The sequence below is a fragment of the Chelmon rostratus genome, chromosome 21 (genome assembly GCF_017976325.1).
Source record: "Chelmon rostratus isolate fCheRos1 chromosome 21, fCheRos1.pri, whole genome shotgun sequence".
Taxonomy (NCBI): Eukaryota; Metazoa; Chordata; class Actinopteri; order Chaetodontiformes; family Chaetodontidae; genus Chelmon; species Chelmon rostratus.
Window position 1 is genome coordinate 12,689,201 of NC_055678.1, and position 16,943 is coordinate 12,706,143.

A 16,943-nucleotide genomic window follows, 5' to 3' on the forward strand; every position below is an offset into this window, starting at 1 on the left:
GGGGGCTCCGATTTAGATTTTCTGCTGCACTGAGTCAGCGTCTCGCCGAGCTCTTCTTCAAATATTCCGAAGACAGAAGCTGAAGCACCACTAATACACTCGACTCGCATGCGGTACACGAGAGAGATGGTGCTTCACTAATCCAGCTGCAAGGGAGCAGGTGTACAGTGCTTTAAGGTGAGGAGAGCGGGAGCATTTCTAGTCATGAATAATATCAGAAACCGAGACAGAAAGAAAAGCACTCAAAGGAGAAGTGAAAGCTGATCCTCGGCAGCGGGCCGCGACAGACGCCTCAGGAGAGCTGGCATTATTGCTGTACAAGAGGAAGATATCAAAGGCATTTTAAGAGCTATGATAAGAACAAGGAGATAGGAGAAAAGTCAAGTCTAAAATTACTCTCACAGGAAAGCAGCCTTAAGGCCCGGCTGGTTGGTGGCACTATATTTAAATTTCTGAATAAAGCGGCGATGAATATCCAAAGCTGTGTCTGGAAATGCTGTTTCTCAAAGTCCTGCAACCTTGAATGGTATAAAACACTCAAACCGTTGCTCAACACCCAAATAGTAATCATGCCATCTTATAATTAGTCTCTCACATGTCCTGGCCATGTGGTTTTAACCAGGGGGGTCATGACCTCAGATGCCCAGGATTTCCAGTTCTCACAGGGGATGAGTCAGTCTGCCCCTAGATATTTATGACCCCTCCCTTTTAGCGTGCTGCACAATCAGCCCCGTTGACTGACAGCTGCGTGGCTACTTATCATCTCCTGTTACACACAAAACAACCTGTGGGGCGCTCTCATTCAGGAAGCAGGAACACTGGGTTTCAAGGCTCATGGGAAATGTGGTTCTGGACAAAAGACAGTTAGCTGGTACCAGACTGTCAAGCAGGAAGAGGGCTGGGAAGCTGTTTGATCAGGTTTAAGCCTGAGCACTTATTTTTTAGAACATAAAGGATCTTTAAGCAGGAACAAGAATGTGCATTAGATGATAGACATGCCTCCCTGGTTACATTATTTCTAATAGAAACATTTGGATACACCAGACTGCAAGGTGTGATAATTAATATGAATACAGAATTACCCTAATGCTTGTGATTAGGACACTTTTTTATATGCATATATGTATGTATGTATTAGTTCTGATGTAATAGTCCAAAATATTATATTATGAACGTTAATGGAGACGTGTGTATTATAGATTATCAAGCTTAATAATAATGGTCAAATCTTGACTTGCATGTTAGATGAATGTGTATTTGGGTTCAGGAAAGTATTTGTACTACAGTATGTTCAGGTATAATGAAGCAATGAAGTCAATTACCTGACGAAGAGTCAGCTAGCCACATTAAGCTTTTGCAATGCTGACAGCGCTGTCGTTTGTTGAAAAGTGCTCCTTTGTGACTGTGTAAAAACTGATTTAGTGTGTTGACTGTTGTGTAACGGAGTTGTTGAAACATCTACATTACTGAGGAAGTGTACTGTTGTATTTTTGAAATGACGGGTTACATGTTATCAGTATATTAGAATTAAGTTAAATGACAGCATGAATTTTGTGCATGGCTGTATTTGTGTAAAAGCTGTGTAAGTGTCGTGCCGTCACTTTGCTGGTGATTGGAGGTTGGGAATGGTAATGTCTCTTAATTGCTACTGGGTAATACCTAATGATTACTAATAAAAGTTAATTAATATCAGTTAATAACCATTACTTATTCAGATAAGGTAAGGTTTACCCCCCCCCCCCCCAAAAAAAAAAAAAAAAAAAAACGGTGGTTATCATCACAAATTTTTTTAAATCCATAAAATCATCATTAAAAAATACAGATTAAAGTGCAATACAACAGCTTCACACAACATTTCACGTAATGAACCTGTTTTATAACTCACTAAACTAACAGCTTCAAATGTTGTTTCTGGACAATAAAACATAAATTCCTGTTTTCGGACATCCAGATTGCTCGATACAAAAAGGAGTAGTGAGGAGATCACCCTGAGTTTTCTGTGTTCACTAGGCAGTGTTTTACTCTGTATGGATTCCACAAGCTACACAGGTAAATTCCTAGTCAAACCAGAACTTATTTGACAAATATCATAAACTTTTTGCTCAATACTGAAAAACCTCAGTAAACCTCATTTTTACCATAAAGATCAACATAAGCCAACGATTTGCTTGAAGTTTATTTTAAGATCAAATTATATAAAACTTTCAATTATGTAAAATTGTATTTGACTTGATGGAATTAGGTGGTGGCTAAAGTGTCTTGTTTGTGTAGATAGGATTGTTAACAGCCTGAAATAAAGTTATTGGACTTGTAACAGAAAAACCAAAGAGAATCTTATAATTGAAAACAGGAAAAAAATGTTACAGATGTGACTACTTTATATTCCAGTGGTTGTGTCGGTGTGTTGGGAGCATGAGTGCAGGTTAATGACAGCATCTGTGTGAATGGCTGTACACTATTCAATTCTGGACATTTTAGAGGAGAGATCACAGTGTTTAAGCTGAATCACATGCAAACTGCTTAGGTTACAACCAAATCTACATGAATAAGTTACTCTCATATCAACTGGATGGAGGTCAACATATACAAAGGGAAGTATATTATGTACAGATTCAGTAAAATCCATTTCAGCATGCACATCGTCCACATTGTGTCTGAAATGTTTTGCCTCTTGTTGTGTACACACAGCAAGAATCCAGCAGGTGACGCTGTTTGATCATTTTGTGCATCACATCCAGCTTCACCTGACAGGATTACAAAAGTGAATCCAGTCATTGGGTAATGTATATGAAATGTGGCTAAAATACACAGAAAAGCTTTATGCTCTTACAGGATACGTGTGTTATAGAAGAATATGTACACCGAAGCCAGTGCCAGCATATCTGGCTTGTAATGCATCAGCGTTGACAGAAGATGGTGCTGTTATCCTAAGTAATAAAGAACACCATCGACCAAACATGGCTGTTCACAAGCAGATGAATAACCCAAAAAAGACACCTATACAGAGATGGAAGAAGTTTTTAGATCCTTTATTGAAGTACATGTAGTAATATTCCAATCTAAAAATACTCTTTTACAAGTAAATTTACTGCTCTGTGCTCAGAATGTTACTTGAGAGCAGTTATAGATGTATGAAAATGTACCTAAAGTGTCAAACCCCTATGATCAGTAATATATTGTTATTGGACTGGATTAATATTATTGATACATTGAATTGTAAGTGCAATTTTTAGTTCTGGTGAATGCTGAGCAAATGACATTGACTTTATATAATGCTGGGTAGTTAACCCTCCTATTGACTTCGGGTCAATTTTGACCCGTTTTCAAGTGTTTGTCATATAGTAGATGGGAAGACAATACGAGGGTTAAACCTATAACTATTCTATGCAAAAGGTCATCACTGTGTTTTTATGCTTAAATGTTGTCGAGTGGCAAGTACAAGAGTTCCCTAAAATGTAATGGAGTTCAAATATAAAGCAACATTAAATAGAGATAATGAAAGACTATACAAGCACATTAAAATAGTGCAGTTGGTACTCCACCACAGTTGTACCAAAACATACAGAAAGAATAAACCAGTGAAGCATTAGCAGAATTCATGCATATTAATGTGCTAGATGTTGTTGTCATGGATTTAAGGCACAATTCGTGATCCAAAATCCTAAAATACTGTAGTTACAAAAGACTAGACCGTGTTATTGCACTTAAATTTGGTGTTTTAATACAATTACTGGCCCCCGACACTTAAACACAGATTTTTATGCTGTTATAATGTTGAAATGAAATGAAATACAGTTGTTTTGCATCAGTAAAATAATAAATAAAGTAATAATCAAGTTAATAATATATCATAAATAATTAAAGCACTCCTATATGAGCAACCTGAGGTTTATAGTTGACGTTACAAGTAAAGGCCCTATTACAAGTATTACACACAAAAAAGACCCTTTTGTTTTATTGCTTGGCCAAGCAAGCCTTGTCGGGGTGTCATTCTGGGCTCTGGCTCATGCTGATGAACATTTCTGACTATTTCCCGAAGTTTTACGAAGCAAACAATCAACTGATTAATCAAAAAATAATAATCAGCAGATTCATCATTACCTTCAGTTTAACACAAAAGAATTCAAAGTTAGCTCCACCTCAACAAAGTACAGCAGTAAAATCCAGCTTTAACATTAATGCATCAAAATAAAACAAAATACATAATAAAATGTAATATCAGTATAAGTGTTATATCAGTATAACAGTCGCGTGGGCCATTATAACACATTCACTTCTTTTACTTTAACTTGCAACAATAACCACAGACAGACCTTGACCCGCTATCCCAGTGTCACACGCTGTGTGCACTATCGGAGCGCCACATGTCCTAGATTGGGGTCTGTAATTATGTGCAGGACAGACAGCAGACATGGAGAAGATGAATGGGAGTTGTGTGTATGTATGCTGTATCGAGATGTGTGTGTATTCTTTACATACATACCCAGGCAGAGAAGGAGAGAACATGTAATCGATGCTCCCACCAGGCCACGTTTGACTGTAAACCGTCTGAACGAGGGCCAGCAGCTACATGACGGTAAATCTGCCGGGACCAGTAGTGTCCAAATGAATGAGTGCGGCACATAATTGATAGATTGGTGTTGGAGCAGGCAGGAATTAAATCATAGGACTTCATTGAGTGGATGTAATTGAGAAACTGCTACTGAACTCAACTCATTGAGCTGCTGCACAAGTGACACATGACAAATTGAGGACACTGACGGAGGAAAACTGATTTCTATCTTTTAAAGCTGTTAATAGATTATACTCTTGACACTTTATTTCTTTCAGAAATGAAGTCAAATGTGGGTTCATCAGGAAGCTCAGAAGTGACTTTGTTGCGCTGGAAGACATTTAAAGTTTCATTTGAAGTTTTTAATGCGTTCCGATTGTGTGCAAAGCAGAGCACACAGCAGCTTTAAATGTGGGGCACTCTCCCCTCCAGCCTATATGTCATGCTATATGTGTCACTTATATAGCTTATACCACTTTGCTCATGACACAGGCTTAGAGTTACCACTCACTCACATGCCTCGCATAAGCCCGTCCAGATACACCACATCCAGATTGAAACATGTAGGGCGCTGGCGCTCCGGTGCCCTGATTATTCTTGGATCATGATCTCCAGTTGTGTTTTCTTTGGTCCGCGATGGCTGTTTATACCTGTCATATAGGTTTAGCTGTCAAGCTCACTGACTGTAAATTCTCACTCCTACTCATCACAGAAACCACCACATAAATCAGAGTTAGGCGCGTGTCAGCAGTTGTACTGTGTATGCGTATATGTAAGGAAATCTTGGTTCGTTTTATAGCTAGTGAGACGAATATTTGTTTTGAAGTTATTCTTAAATTTATGAAGTGGATTCCACAGCTGCTTTTGAGTTGTGACAACCTCCATGTGCAAAAATATGCATCAAGTATCCCATTGGTAATTTGGCCTGAATACCTACAGCAGATGGTTAAAATTGACCTTTGAATTTTGATGCAAATATAACGGCAGAACTTGTCAAAAAGAACAGGATGCTAAATTTGTTGTCGATCTTCTCAGTGGTGCATGTCAGAAATGACCCGTCTGGTCTAGGTTCTTCTTTTTTCATTTTTTTACAACAAATATTACAAACCTGATTTGTTTATTCCTCAGAAATCTTGTTATGATTTCAGGGAGTCGAGTTGAGCCGAGCTGTTTCATGCATGCATCAACAAGACATTAGTGGCTAAGTAGCATAGCCTACAGTACATGAGCATGACTTACAAAGGTAATATTTTATTAAAGTTTGATCATTTAATGTTAAACGACGGATGAACATTACAAAACTTAAATCTGGAATTCTAATTGTCATTTTGAACAAAAATTCAAAGAAAGCATTTATCTTTTATTAAACTGCCAGTATAATATTATACTTTTTTTTTTTTTTTTAGCCACTTAGGGAAAACTTAAGTCTTAAGTAGATATGGAGAACTTGTTAGCAAGTTTTTTAAAAAATGCAGTCGCGTTTGTGTCCACCTGATGAGCGTAAGTCCAATTTTCACTCTCTTTTAGCTCTGGTTTTGGTCTCCACCAACTCATGAGGGAAATACATGGCTCTTTAAGTGCTATATTCAAAATTTTGCATCAAGTATATCATCACTATGAGAGTGATGAGAGTGAATATAAACAATAAACAATACAACGCAACAATAAAGTTGTGGGCTGAGCAGCTAAACAAGGAGCTGAAACTTGCTTTACAGCTCTGTGAAGCTGAGGGGAGTACATCTCTACGATCGATCTTCATATTGTTTTCACATTGTCATTTAATACAAATAATGATCATATGGATCCTTTTTGACCCACTTGGTGTAGGAAAGTGGAGGTTCTAATGGTCTGTCCAACTAAGCGTTAATGTGTTAATACATGTTTGTATATCTTTACCCAAGTTGTGTCACCCATGACATTCATTATATCGTATGTAAGAGAACTGACGGCAGTCAAAGTGTAACGAATATGAAGTATGAGATACTGGCATGACGTAGTCGCTCTGTGGGATCCTTCATGGCACTTGCTGAATGAGGTTGCGTGATGCACTGGGCCTCCAGGAGTGTGAATGTTCTGTGTTTGTCCCACTTTTAGTTCCTGTTAAGCTCGTGCTTTAGGTGTGAAGGCGGCAGGAGTCGAGGCCCACCCGTCAAACTAGGAAAGCGATCTTCAAGCTGGAGCCTCTCACATATCAAAGTGAGCCCCCTTAAACCAGAGGGGAGCGATTCTCACTCCTTCTTCTTTACCCAGCAAAATCCAGAGGGGATCAATGCTGTGGGCTCTTTAGACTGTGTGTGCAACCATAACTTGGAAACACCCAAAGTCCTTCACCCATTAGACAGAAAACTCAAAAACCATAAATTAGCTCAAGGGCTAATCTCATTTCAAATGGTTATCTATAGAAAATGTACATGAAACAACAGATATTGAACTTGAAATATGAGAAAATCCAGTCCTGGTAGTCAAACTTTATAAACATGACAAAAGAAAAGAATATTTTGATTAAACAATAATTGCACATAAGCATTCATTTATAGTAATACATTCTTTATTTCAGATTAAGAAGCTACAGAACCAGATATACAGTAGACAACAAAGGAGTATCAGACAAATAAATACGCAAAAATAGTGAAAATCTCTCAAAAACACAATGAAACACAATTTTAGGTTAATTAAATTAGAATTACAGGAATATATGAATAAAGCAAAAGCCACATCAACACACATTTGATAAGTTTTAGCTTTAACGGTTCATTCTGGCCTCTTTATTATTGAGCATGAGGACTGGATTCCCATCCAGAAACCTGGAAGGATCTTTTTGTCGATACAAGTCTTAACTTTATGCAGCAGTTTAACCTCCCGCTCTGCCCCCTCGCCAGTTACAGTATAAAAGCTTATAATCCCTGCAGGCTGGTCGATGTAAACTCCAATGGTGGAGCAATAAGGGACATCCTTTATGTCTTTGTTTATACCGTTGAACCAGATCTGGTAGTATGTTCCCGACCAACACAGACCCCAGGACTCCTCATTTTCTCCAAGGCCGCTCGGCCCAGAATGAGCCCTCCGTCCTGCTCCTTCATATGCGGCACCAATCACCACCCACCCCGAATACTCCACCTCCCAGTAAGCCCTCATGTTCCAAATAGCCTCTTTGCACACCACCTTTGAAGAAATGGAAAAAAAGAAGAAGATTTGTTTCTTACTCAGACAGCCTCTGAATGTATCAGAGTTGTTTTCTGACTTACCTGTGGAGAGTACTCATATCTCTCTGGTCTATCCAGAACAGGACAAACCTCCTCAGTTCTACGGCACACCTTAGAGCCGCTGTCAGAAATCCACAACATCTTGTTGGCAGTCTTATCGTCCAAACACAAATTCATCCAGTCTACAGGAAAAAAATCAAGCAATGATAGTTTTTAAAAAAATAAACCCTGGAAATGTCACTGAACATTAAAGTATTTGAGAGAAAAAAATCTGCCTGTACACTTCATCAGCTCAGCTCTGCGTGTTGGCTCTGGGATGTTTGGTACATAAACAGGAACTTTTTCTGCAGGGAGAGGAAACTGCCTTAAATACAAATTCATGCTCACCACATAATGAGTGTGAACAGATTAATGAATGCCTCAAGTCCATTACCTGCATTTGTCTTCTCATTCTTCCTGGGTTTAACTTTCTTCCCTAAAAAGATCAAGGTCAAAGGTTAAACTGCGAAGATGTGAAGAGCTGTATCCTGTTTCACACAAACACATGACGCAACCCTCTAACGGTCCTGATGTGAAACACGATGCTTGATGAGGAATTTTAGCATTATGGCAGCATTTTTTCATTTTGCCGTGACACCACCACACACAGCAAAATCCAAAATCCAGTGTTTGACATGGTAGCTACCGCCATCCAGGTGGGAGCCGGCAGAGAGAACGATGTTCAGCATCAAAGTGCACATGTAAAGTCACCTGCCTTAAAGTCTCAGCAGGCAAACAAGCAGGTTTGTATTAAACTCTCTGCTGAGACACACATCTGTCAGCAACTGTATCAGCAGGTACTCAACTTCACTCCTTTGAGAGGATGCTAACAAAAATAAACAAATAGAATATTAATAGATAGTGTAAATAGAATGGTTTTTCATCGTACAAAGCTTGTTGTACCTTGTTTGTTGGTTTCTGACAGGATTATTGCAGAACTGGGTCTAGTTGGCATCTTGAGGCTGCGTGCTAATAATCCACGTTCAGAGGCTTTCGAAAAACTTTGATTCATCCAAAGTCAAGGTGCGAAGTCTTCGTCTTCCACTTGACTTTTATACCCTCAGTCAGGAGTGTCTGAAAGAGGTGTCGAGGTCAGTGGAACGGGTTCTCAGCAGGGGGTCAAGGGGGTGTATGCACCCGACCTTGACATATGGATATAAGGGGTTCCTGTGCAGGCATTTGACACCTCGGAAACTTTAGGAGTGTGTTCAGAAAAGCAAGAATATGGTTGCAAACATGACTGAAAGTAAGACGCAAAAACTGGGCTTGTCAGTCTTGTCAGACCTGTTTTTGTCAGTATAACATATATTATGTAGGTAGTGGTGTAATGCTACAGGCTCACCTTAAGGAAATGAAAATGTGAACTTCTACATCACATTGAGCCAAACTGAACTTGATGAACTGATGACGGAAATTCATTTAGAACATGTGCAGCACTGCTTTTTGCATATTATTATATTCCAAATTTCCCCAGCTAGGGATAAATCAAGTTTTATCTTATCTATATAATATCTGGATGAACAAACCAGGACAAAGTGAGCCTCACTCAGTATTTTATTATTTATTCATACTTTTGCATATTTAACATTTTGCATACATTCATATCAAACTACAGCAAGAAACTCTATACATTCTTAGCAAACTTTAACAATGGAGGAACATAAATACATATAAATATATATCAGTATAATCCTTGAGTGGTCCGGGGGTTTCAGGAAAGTCCAGAACAGTGCAAGGTCAAAGGTGAATCCCAACTGAAGCTCAGCCTGATTCCACTTTATTGTAACACTGTAACGTATACACTGACTTAAGATGTGATAATATAATGTTAATTCAGTTCTTTATTCCTCCTTCTTTGTGATCAAGCAGTGCGACTGTGACCCCAGCCAGAAACCTGGTATCATTTTCTCCTTAAAGGAGCTCTTAACCTGCTGCAGAAGCTTAACCTCCTTTCCTCCTACGCTCTCCTCTCCATCCTTCACCTCCTCCACAGCGTAGAAATTAAGGATACCAGCAGGCTGGTCAAGGTAAACGCCAATCTTGGAGCACTGAGGAACATCCAGGATCTCGACACTCTGGCTTTTGTGCCAGGCATGATAGCTGGAGCCACTCCAGCCAAAACCCCAGGACTCCTCGTTCTCTCCCAGGCCGCAGGGTCCGTCGCTGTTCCTCCTCCCTGCTCGTTCGTACGCGGCCCCCACCACGACCCATCCTGAAAACGCCACCTCCCAGTACCCACGGAAGCCAAGGATGCCTTCTTTGCAAAGAACCTTGTGGAACGTGGATGAGAGTGGCAGAGTAATTTAGAGGTAATTTTAAACAACTTGTGATTTACTGTAGCTGGCACTGCGGAGAATTTAGAGCTGCCTCGCTTTCTCTGGTTTGGAAAGCAAAACAAGGATTTAAATAAACACAGGGAACAGCCCTGTGGTTCATATGATATGGTTCACGCCTGCGTTTGATAGTCACATCAAACTCCGCCGCCTATGGCATGGTGCTGACAAGCTCATAGCACTTGAGAAAGTACAAGTAACTCCATCTTCATACTGTACCTGTGGAGTGTACTCATATCGCTCTGGTCTATCCAAGACGGGACAAGTGATGTTGTCAGTCATACGTGCCACCTTAGCACCGCCTTCTGTTATCCACAGCATCTTATTGGCTGTCTTGTCATCCAGGGAAAGGTTGAACCAGTCTGAAAGAACAGAAAGAAAGGATGCCTTAATGAAACATCAAGCTTGAGCCAAATTGTGAAAAGAATGAATACAGGTGAAAGAGTAAGAATCTCACGTTTGATGAGATCAGCTCTGCATTTCGGTTCAGGGATATTTGGCTCATAAGCTGGGACCTTCTCTGAGGGGGTGACAGAACAGCATCAGTCAGACAAGGCCTAAACTGCAGGTGGATGAGATTTTCATCTTCATTTAAAGCCGTCTGGAATAAGGTGACTGTCCTACCTGTGGGCGTGTTTCCAGCTTTGGCTTTTTTTGCTACAGAAAACAAGAACAAAAAGCTGTTATATACAAGCAGCAGTGTGTGTCCGGTGCGTCCCAGCAAATGATGAAGTGAGCCACCGCAAAACGGCATACACTCAGAAAACCATCTGCCTGTGTCAGATGCTTTCCGGAGCCAGTGGTTCATGCAAGGCGGTCGGACCGATCAAGACACCTTGCACGCTGCGGGGTTGGCTTCGGTCACACAAGAGCACAGTGTTCAGAGCAACCAGGGACACGGCCTGCATGCTCGCATCAGATGAACCGGGGATGCATGATCCAACGTTTGTTTACTGAGGTAAACAACAACCAGTAGAGTCGAGCAAAGTCGTCTAAAGTGACAAAACGCATTTTAAATCTGGTCTCAAATCAGTAGTAGCTGAATTGCAGTAGAGCTTATGTGATGCTAATGGATTGTAACACTCCCTAAACTTAATCATGCAGGGGACTGGGTTTAATAAAAGGAGCTTATAGTAATACAGAAGAAAAAATAATTAGTCTGCTGGCATTTAGATTTTAAATTAAGCTTGATTATAGGCGGCAGGATTGTGTCATAACTTTCCGTGAAGTACTAATTGATAAATTAGCCACATAACAGGCTTATCCCTAATGCCAGTTTGGTAACTGATACTCTGGTGTCATGTGTGAGAATTCAGTCTCCATTTTTTTGTTGTTGAGGATGGAGCTCTAGAAGAGGAGTCACTTAATCCCCGCAGCATTAAGATATCAACATAAGTAATGTGTTTTATTTATATCAAGAAGCAACGTCACTTCCAAAATAAACCATTAATCATTCACATATCAGCATCATCTCAGATTATTAATGCAGTGTGTCTTAGCGAGAAAAAAAAGAAGAATGCATTTTAAGAAAATCAAGTTATAACTATAGTTATAATCAAAGCACGGCATTGCAGGCTTTGTGCGGTGATGCAAGAGTTCAAGGGGACGCTGCACTTTGCCAGCACCTTTAAATCTCCTTGTCATCATTATCAACATTTTTCAAGCTTAACGGTTATTTTTACGCCACGCGGTATGCGTGTCACGTCCAAATGAGCTGATATTTATCTCTGCGTTGACTGCAGGCTGAAAGAGACCATGCGAGAATGTGAAGCCACCTGTCTGGATATAGCACAAGGTGATGAAAATAACTGCTTTGTCTGGTCTCATTACAACCTGACACCACACAAAACATCGAGGCTTAAAGGCAGCCTCGGCCCCACTGTGGCAATTTTTGTGGGGCTTGTTAGTCAAGTTGTGACGAGAATTGGATGAGTGTTATTGATCATGCGTGATTAGCTTCGGGCTGCATCTGTTTCATTCGTTTTTTCTTAAAATTTAACAATTGGACCAGAAATCTATTCTAAAAAACAGCAGCTGCAACCTCTGCTAAGTTATGGCTCCATATGAGTCTACATCTGCTTTGCTTGTTGTCACGGCCTACAGCGGCAGACATCAATGAGCTCAGACTAGATTATACTGAAATACCCCAGCTACAATCCTGCCGAATGTCGCCCGATTTCAAGAGTGGCATTACAGCATGTTAAATACATGCAGCATACTAAATCTCTCTTAATGCAGATGATGTTGACACTTGCAGACCCCTGCTCCAAGGCAATAAAGCCATTATGCGCCCCTCTTAACGACAAGCATGAAATCACTTTCCGCACAGGCGTAAACTCTAGTGACCCGTTCACTCAGGATCTGCCTCAGAGGATCATAAAGAAGAGCCCCGCTGTTGCACGCACAGGCTGAGGTTATTAAATCAGGGCATTCAAAGCACTGCTAATGATTTCTCTATTAGATGCATTAAATAATATGCCGCAGGTTAAAGGTTTATAGGCCCTCTGTTCTCAGTCATTTAGACAGATGTGTTCAAAAATGTGAGATTTAGCAGGAAAAATGCATTTAATCGATGATTTTGAATTGTGTGAAATGCAGAAAATAAAATTCACCTTTATCTGACTTCCGCGTGTCAGAAATGATTCTCGTGGTGGTGGGCATCTTGATACCGGCAGCGAGCCTGTCTCAGCCTGATGTCACTGGTCTCTTGGAGTGTGTTGAGTCTCTGTTGGCTCCAGCTTATTGCCTCTCTTATATACCATTAATGCAGGACGCAGGTGATGGAGTCTCGCAATAGGAAGGGGTGGAAAGGGGGGCGTAAGAGCTGTGTAACTGGAGCTGTGCATGTATGTTTTTCCTTAAAAAGGAAGATGGATGCTTCAGTGTCTGTAGGACATCCCCTGCTACCAAGTAAACCCCACCCAACTCACTCTCTCCATCACTAATACTAATCCCTCCATGTTGCACGGTGACAGCATTGAAGCACTGATGGTGGAAGGGGTGACGGGTGTACGCAAACAACCACCCGAACACACACACACACACAAAGATAGACACACTTCTGAGTATTCAGCTGCAATGCAGAGGTCAAACAGGTGCAGAAGAATAACTTATTGAAAAAGAAGGAATACGGTCACAATTCAAGAGCGTAAAAAGTCAAAGGAACCATCAACTTGATATTTTAAGATTAAGTACATTATGAAGTTTTATTTCTGACAGGTTTAACTTTAAACTTTTAACTAAATTCTGCCAATAAACAACAACAAACAAACCATTTGAAATCATGAATTTATTACTTAAGTGATCACATGTGAGTACAATCATCGTATACATGCTGATGAGAAGTTCGGAGGCTGTAAAACATATGTAAAAACAAATGTACAAAGTGTTCCTGAGCCCATGCATTAACATCCTTCATACAATCGTGTGTTCACAAAGTGATGAACCTCGCTCCATCCTCGCTTGTGAACGACTGAGCCTTTCCAGGATGCCCCTTTCATACCCAATCATGATACTATCACCTGTTACCAATGAACCAGTTTACCTGTGGAATGTTCCAAAACATTAAATATATATTATCCTTGTACTGTTTGGAATTGAATATACGTCAAAAACGATGAGCAAGTTATCACATTTTGTTGTATTCATGTGTTACACGTCCCATTTTTTCTGGAATTGGGGTTGCATAAACTTTAACAGAGAATTTTTTTTATTAATTTCACGATAAAACATACATCTACAGAACTGTACATACAGTCTTTGTATACACACAAATTTCATTTCATGTGAATTTAGTATTGAAAAAGCATTGTATATCATAAGCCATTAGTAAGTCACTTAAATACATGATATTAATCTAATAATTACCGGTTGTAATGTAGGGTATACAACAACCAACACCTTAATACACATACAGTATATAAACACAGCCCACTAACCTAAATACTCAGGCGACAGCGAGTCACTTGTCTGGGGGTTCCTCGGTTCGTGTCATGCCCAGCTTAACTACACTCATGGCCTGCATTATCACATCAACCATTTACACTCAAATGCCTTAATGTACATAGCGTGGGTCAAAAGAAAGGCATGTCGCTGGTCGTAAACTCTTTCTTGTGATGTGCTCTCCACCGTGGGCTGCGTGTCTGAGGTGTTTACTGTCCAGGCAACCTGCCAAACCTCTAGTCAAGGCTGTCTTGTCCTTCTTGGGTTCCAGCCTGGCCCAGGAGATGACAGATCGGGGTACTGATTACAGCGCAACCAACATACAAAACACTACGTGCCGGGAGCTATAGTGTCAGAACTGTCCCAGATTGCCTGGTGGGATTCATTGAAAAGAAAGGACAGGAGATTGTGGCTAATAGGTTTGCATGTGCACCTATTTGAGTTCTTCCAACTTCCCTGAACAGAAACCAGAGGCACCAGGCCTTCAAACCACCGCTGACAGACAAGTGGTCTCTGCCAAAAGACTGAGCCTGGAGTCAGCTCAGTGGCTGCTCTCCATGGTCAAGGTCATAACTTTCCAGAGAGTCTATAGGTCTGAATATCTTGAATAAAGTCCTAACTGTCTTTGTAGTTTTACACTAAATGTACCAATGTTCTGCTAACTGGAGGTAACAGGACTGAATGTGAGAAAAAAAATACATCTCATGTCACCAATATTATCTTTACCTTGAAGTGCTCCTCTTTAAAGGAGCACGGTATTACCAGAGATAAACTCTCCATCACCATTTCCAAAAGGTCTCAAGTTGCTGTTAAGCTCTGTTTTTCCAGTCTTACGTAAAGTCTCTGTTCCATACAGGATGACCGCATTCCTGAACAGCTATCGGTTTCCAAGACGTGTGTTTGATTACAAAGAGATGACAGGATAATTGTAAAGGCAAATTCAGAACGACTCAGATTAAAATGGGTCAGCAGGTCAGGTGTTGGCACTGACCAGAATATCCTAGTTTGGCAGACTCTGTGGCATGCCCATTAGTGAGCTCATTATCTCTACATACCTTACCAAAAGTTCTCCTAGGTAGCCCCAGGGGGCCCCCCCGAAAACCTTTAATACCCCCCTGTTCCTGTGGGGGTATATAAAGAAGTCGTTTGCATCATCGCAGCAGTTCGCGGCTGACAGACGCCGACATTCAGGAAACCTCAACAGGGCAAGAAGCGATAAAGATGCCAACCAGCGCTCCCAATAAGAGGATCATCCCTGCAGCCGGCAGGCCTGGTGAGTGAACCATAGTCCTCAGCAGATAACGTGATAATGTAGGTTAGCACAGTACAAACAATGAGTACAACCTAGTGTTGGTGCCATGGAAAGCCTTGACTCAGAAAATACACCAGAGGACGAGGATTTGTCTCTTTAAATGTTTTATTTTAGTTTTAGAGCAGAGTGGTTAGAACAGGGCAGATTTATTAGATTGTTGCATGCAGTTTCTTATATTAATTTCTTTTATATCTACAGGCACAAAATCTAAATATGTGGCTCCTCCAACAGGTAAGATTTTAAAAGTAAACCATGGAGAACACACAGGGCTGGCCTCTTAAAGACACTGCCACCTTGTTTGCTTGTTACTTTATCATCTTGTCAACATCTCGCGACCCACTACATCACTTTTCTCATCACTCAGATAATATCCCAGACTACGAGCCCAACCTCCCCGAGCCCACATGCAGGGCTGACCTTCTAAAACGTAAGAACAATCATTTCAATTCACAGACTTTTTTTCCCCTCAGTCCTGTAATATGGAATTCCTCTGCAAATCTTCCACATCCCACAGACTGGATCAACCTTTCCCTGGATGACAAGACAGCCAATAAGATGCTGTGGATCACAGAGGGCGGATCCAAGGTCTCACGCATGACTGATGACGTCACTTGTCCCGTCCTGGACAGACCAGAGAGATATGAGCATGCCCCCCAGGTGTGTTTTAAACAGCAAATCCAGATGTAAAATCCTTTTTTCCAGTGTTCAGTCAATTTCATCTTCCTCCCCTTTAAGGTTCTTTGCAAAGAGGGCATCCTGGGCTACCGAGCTTACTGGGAGGTGAAGTATTCAGGATGGGTGGTCGTTGGAGTTGCCTATGAAGGGGCAGGGAGGAGGGGGAGTGACGGATCCTGCGGGCTGGGAGAGAATGAACAGTCCTGGGGTCTCGGGTGGGGTGGATCTCACTACCAGGTGTGGTTCAATGGCATAAGCACAGAAATCTGGGACATTCCCCAGTGCGCCACCATCGGGGTGTACCTTGACCATCCAGCTGGTGTCGTCAACTTTTATGCAGTTGAAGAAGTGAAGGAGGGGGATGGGAGCGAGGCCAGAAAGGAGATCAGACTGCTGCAGCAGATTAAGAGCTCCTTTAAGGGGAGGATGTTGGCAGGCTTCTGGGTTGGACAAAAGTCATCATGTCTCTTAGTTAAACAAGAGGAGTAAAGCAGAGGGTGTGTTTTCCACTTCCGTTTTCCTACATTTCCATTTGAACTTCATTTGCAAAGCTAATCTAAAGCTGGGATAATGGTAGATAGTAGCACATGTCTATTCAAAACCAAAATCTTTGTATATAGAAAAACATGTTTATCAAGAAGCTGCTATTTGTTTAAGCAATTGTGCACCATTAACGTGTTAATTTTGTCAAAACTGAATGTAAAATGTAATTTAGTGATGTCATATATATATATATATATATATATATATATAGTAGCATTGTGTACTGTATATTCTGGTACCATATTCTGTACTTTCCATATCAAAACTATGATATTGTGTGACTTCATTTAAATAAAATGAATTTTAAAGTTTTACTCCTACACTGAACATCATTATGTGTTAAA

The 16,943-nt window shown here is 40.7% G+C and overlaps 3 protein-coding genes across 3 annotated transcripts; 1 reads left to right on the forward strand and 2 right to left on the reverse strand.

The window, feature by feature from the left end:
• Nucleotides 1-7,303: 7,303 nt before the first annotated feature.
• On the reverse strand, nucleotides 7,304-8,749 carry LOC121625300 (tripartite motif-containing protein 16-like). Its single transcript, XM_041963387.1, has 5 exons — nucleotides 8,698-8,749; nucleotides 8,189-8,230; nucleotides 8,037-8,099; nucleotides 7,798-7,937; nucleotides 7,304-7,714 (listed from the first exon to the last, which is right to left on the reverse strand). The coding sequence occupies exons 1-5, from the start codon at nucleotides 8,747-8,749 to the stop codon at nucleotides 7,304-7,306; spliced, it is 708 nt and encodes a 235-aa protein (XP_041819321.1).
• Nucleotides 8,750-9,635: 886 nt separating this feature from the next.
• LOC121625301 (stonustoxin subunit beta-like) lies at nucleotides 9,636-11,035 on the reverse strand. The gene is made up of 5 exons (XM_041963388.1): nucleotides 10,963-11,035; nucleotides 10,752-10,784; nucleotides 10,585-10,647; nucleotides 10,347-10,489; nucleotides 9,636-10,064 (listed from the first exon to the last, which is right to left on the reverse strand). Exons 1-5 carry the CDS (start codon nucleotides 11,033-11,035, stop codon nucleotides 9,636-9,638), a joined length of 741 nt encoding a protein of 246 aa, XP_041819322.1.
• Nucleotides 11,036-15,232: 4,197 nt separating this feature from the next.
• LOC121625284 (tripartite motif-containing protein 16-like protein) lies at nucleotides 15,233-16,720 on the forward strand. The gene is made up of 5 exons (XM_041963373.1): nucleotides 15,233-15,342; nucleotides 15,580-15,612; nucleotides 15,746-15,808; nucleotides 15,896-16,038; nucleotides 16,117-16,720. Exons 1-5 carry the CDS (start codon nucleotides 15,291-15,293, stop codon nucleotides 16,543-16,545), a joined length of 720 nt encoding a protein of 239 aa, XP_041819307.1. The 5' UTR covers nucleotides 15,233-15,290; the 3' UTR covers nucleotides 16,546-16,720.
• Nucleotides 16,721-16,943: the final 223 nt, after the last annotated feature.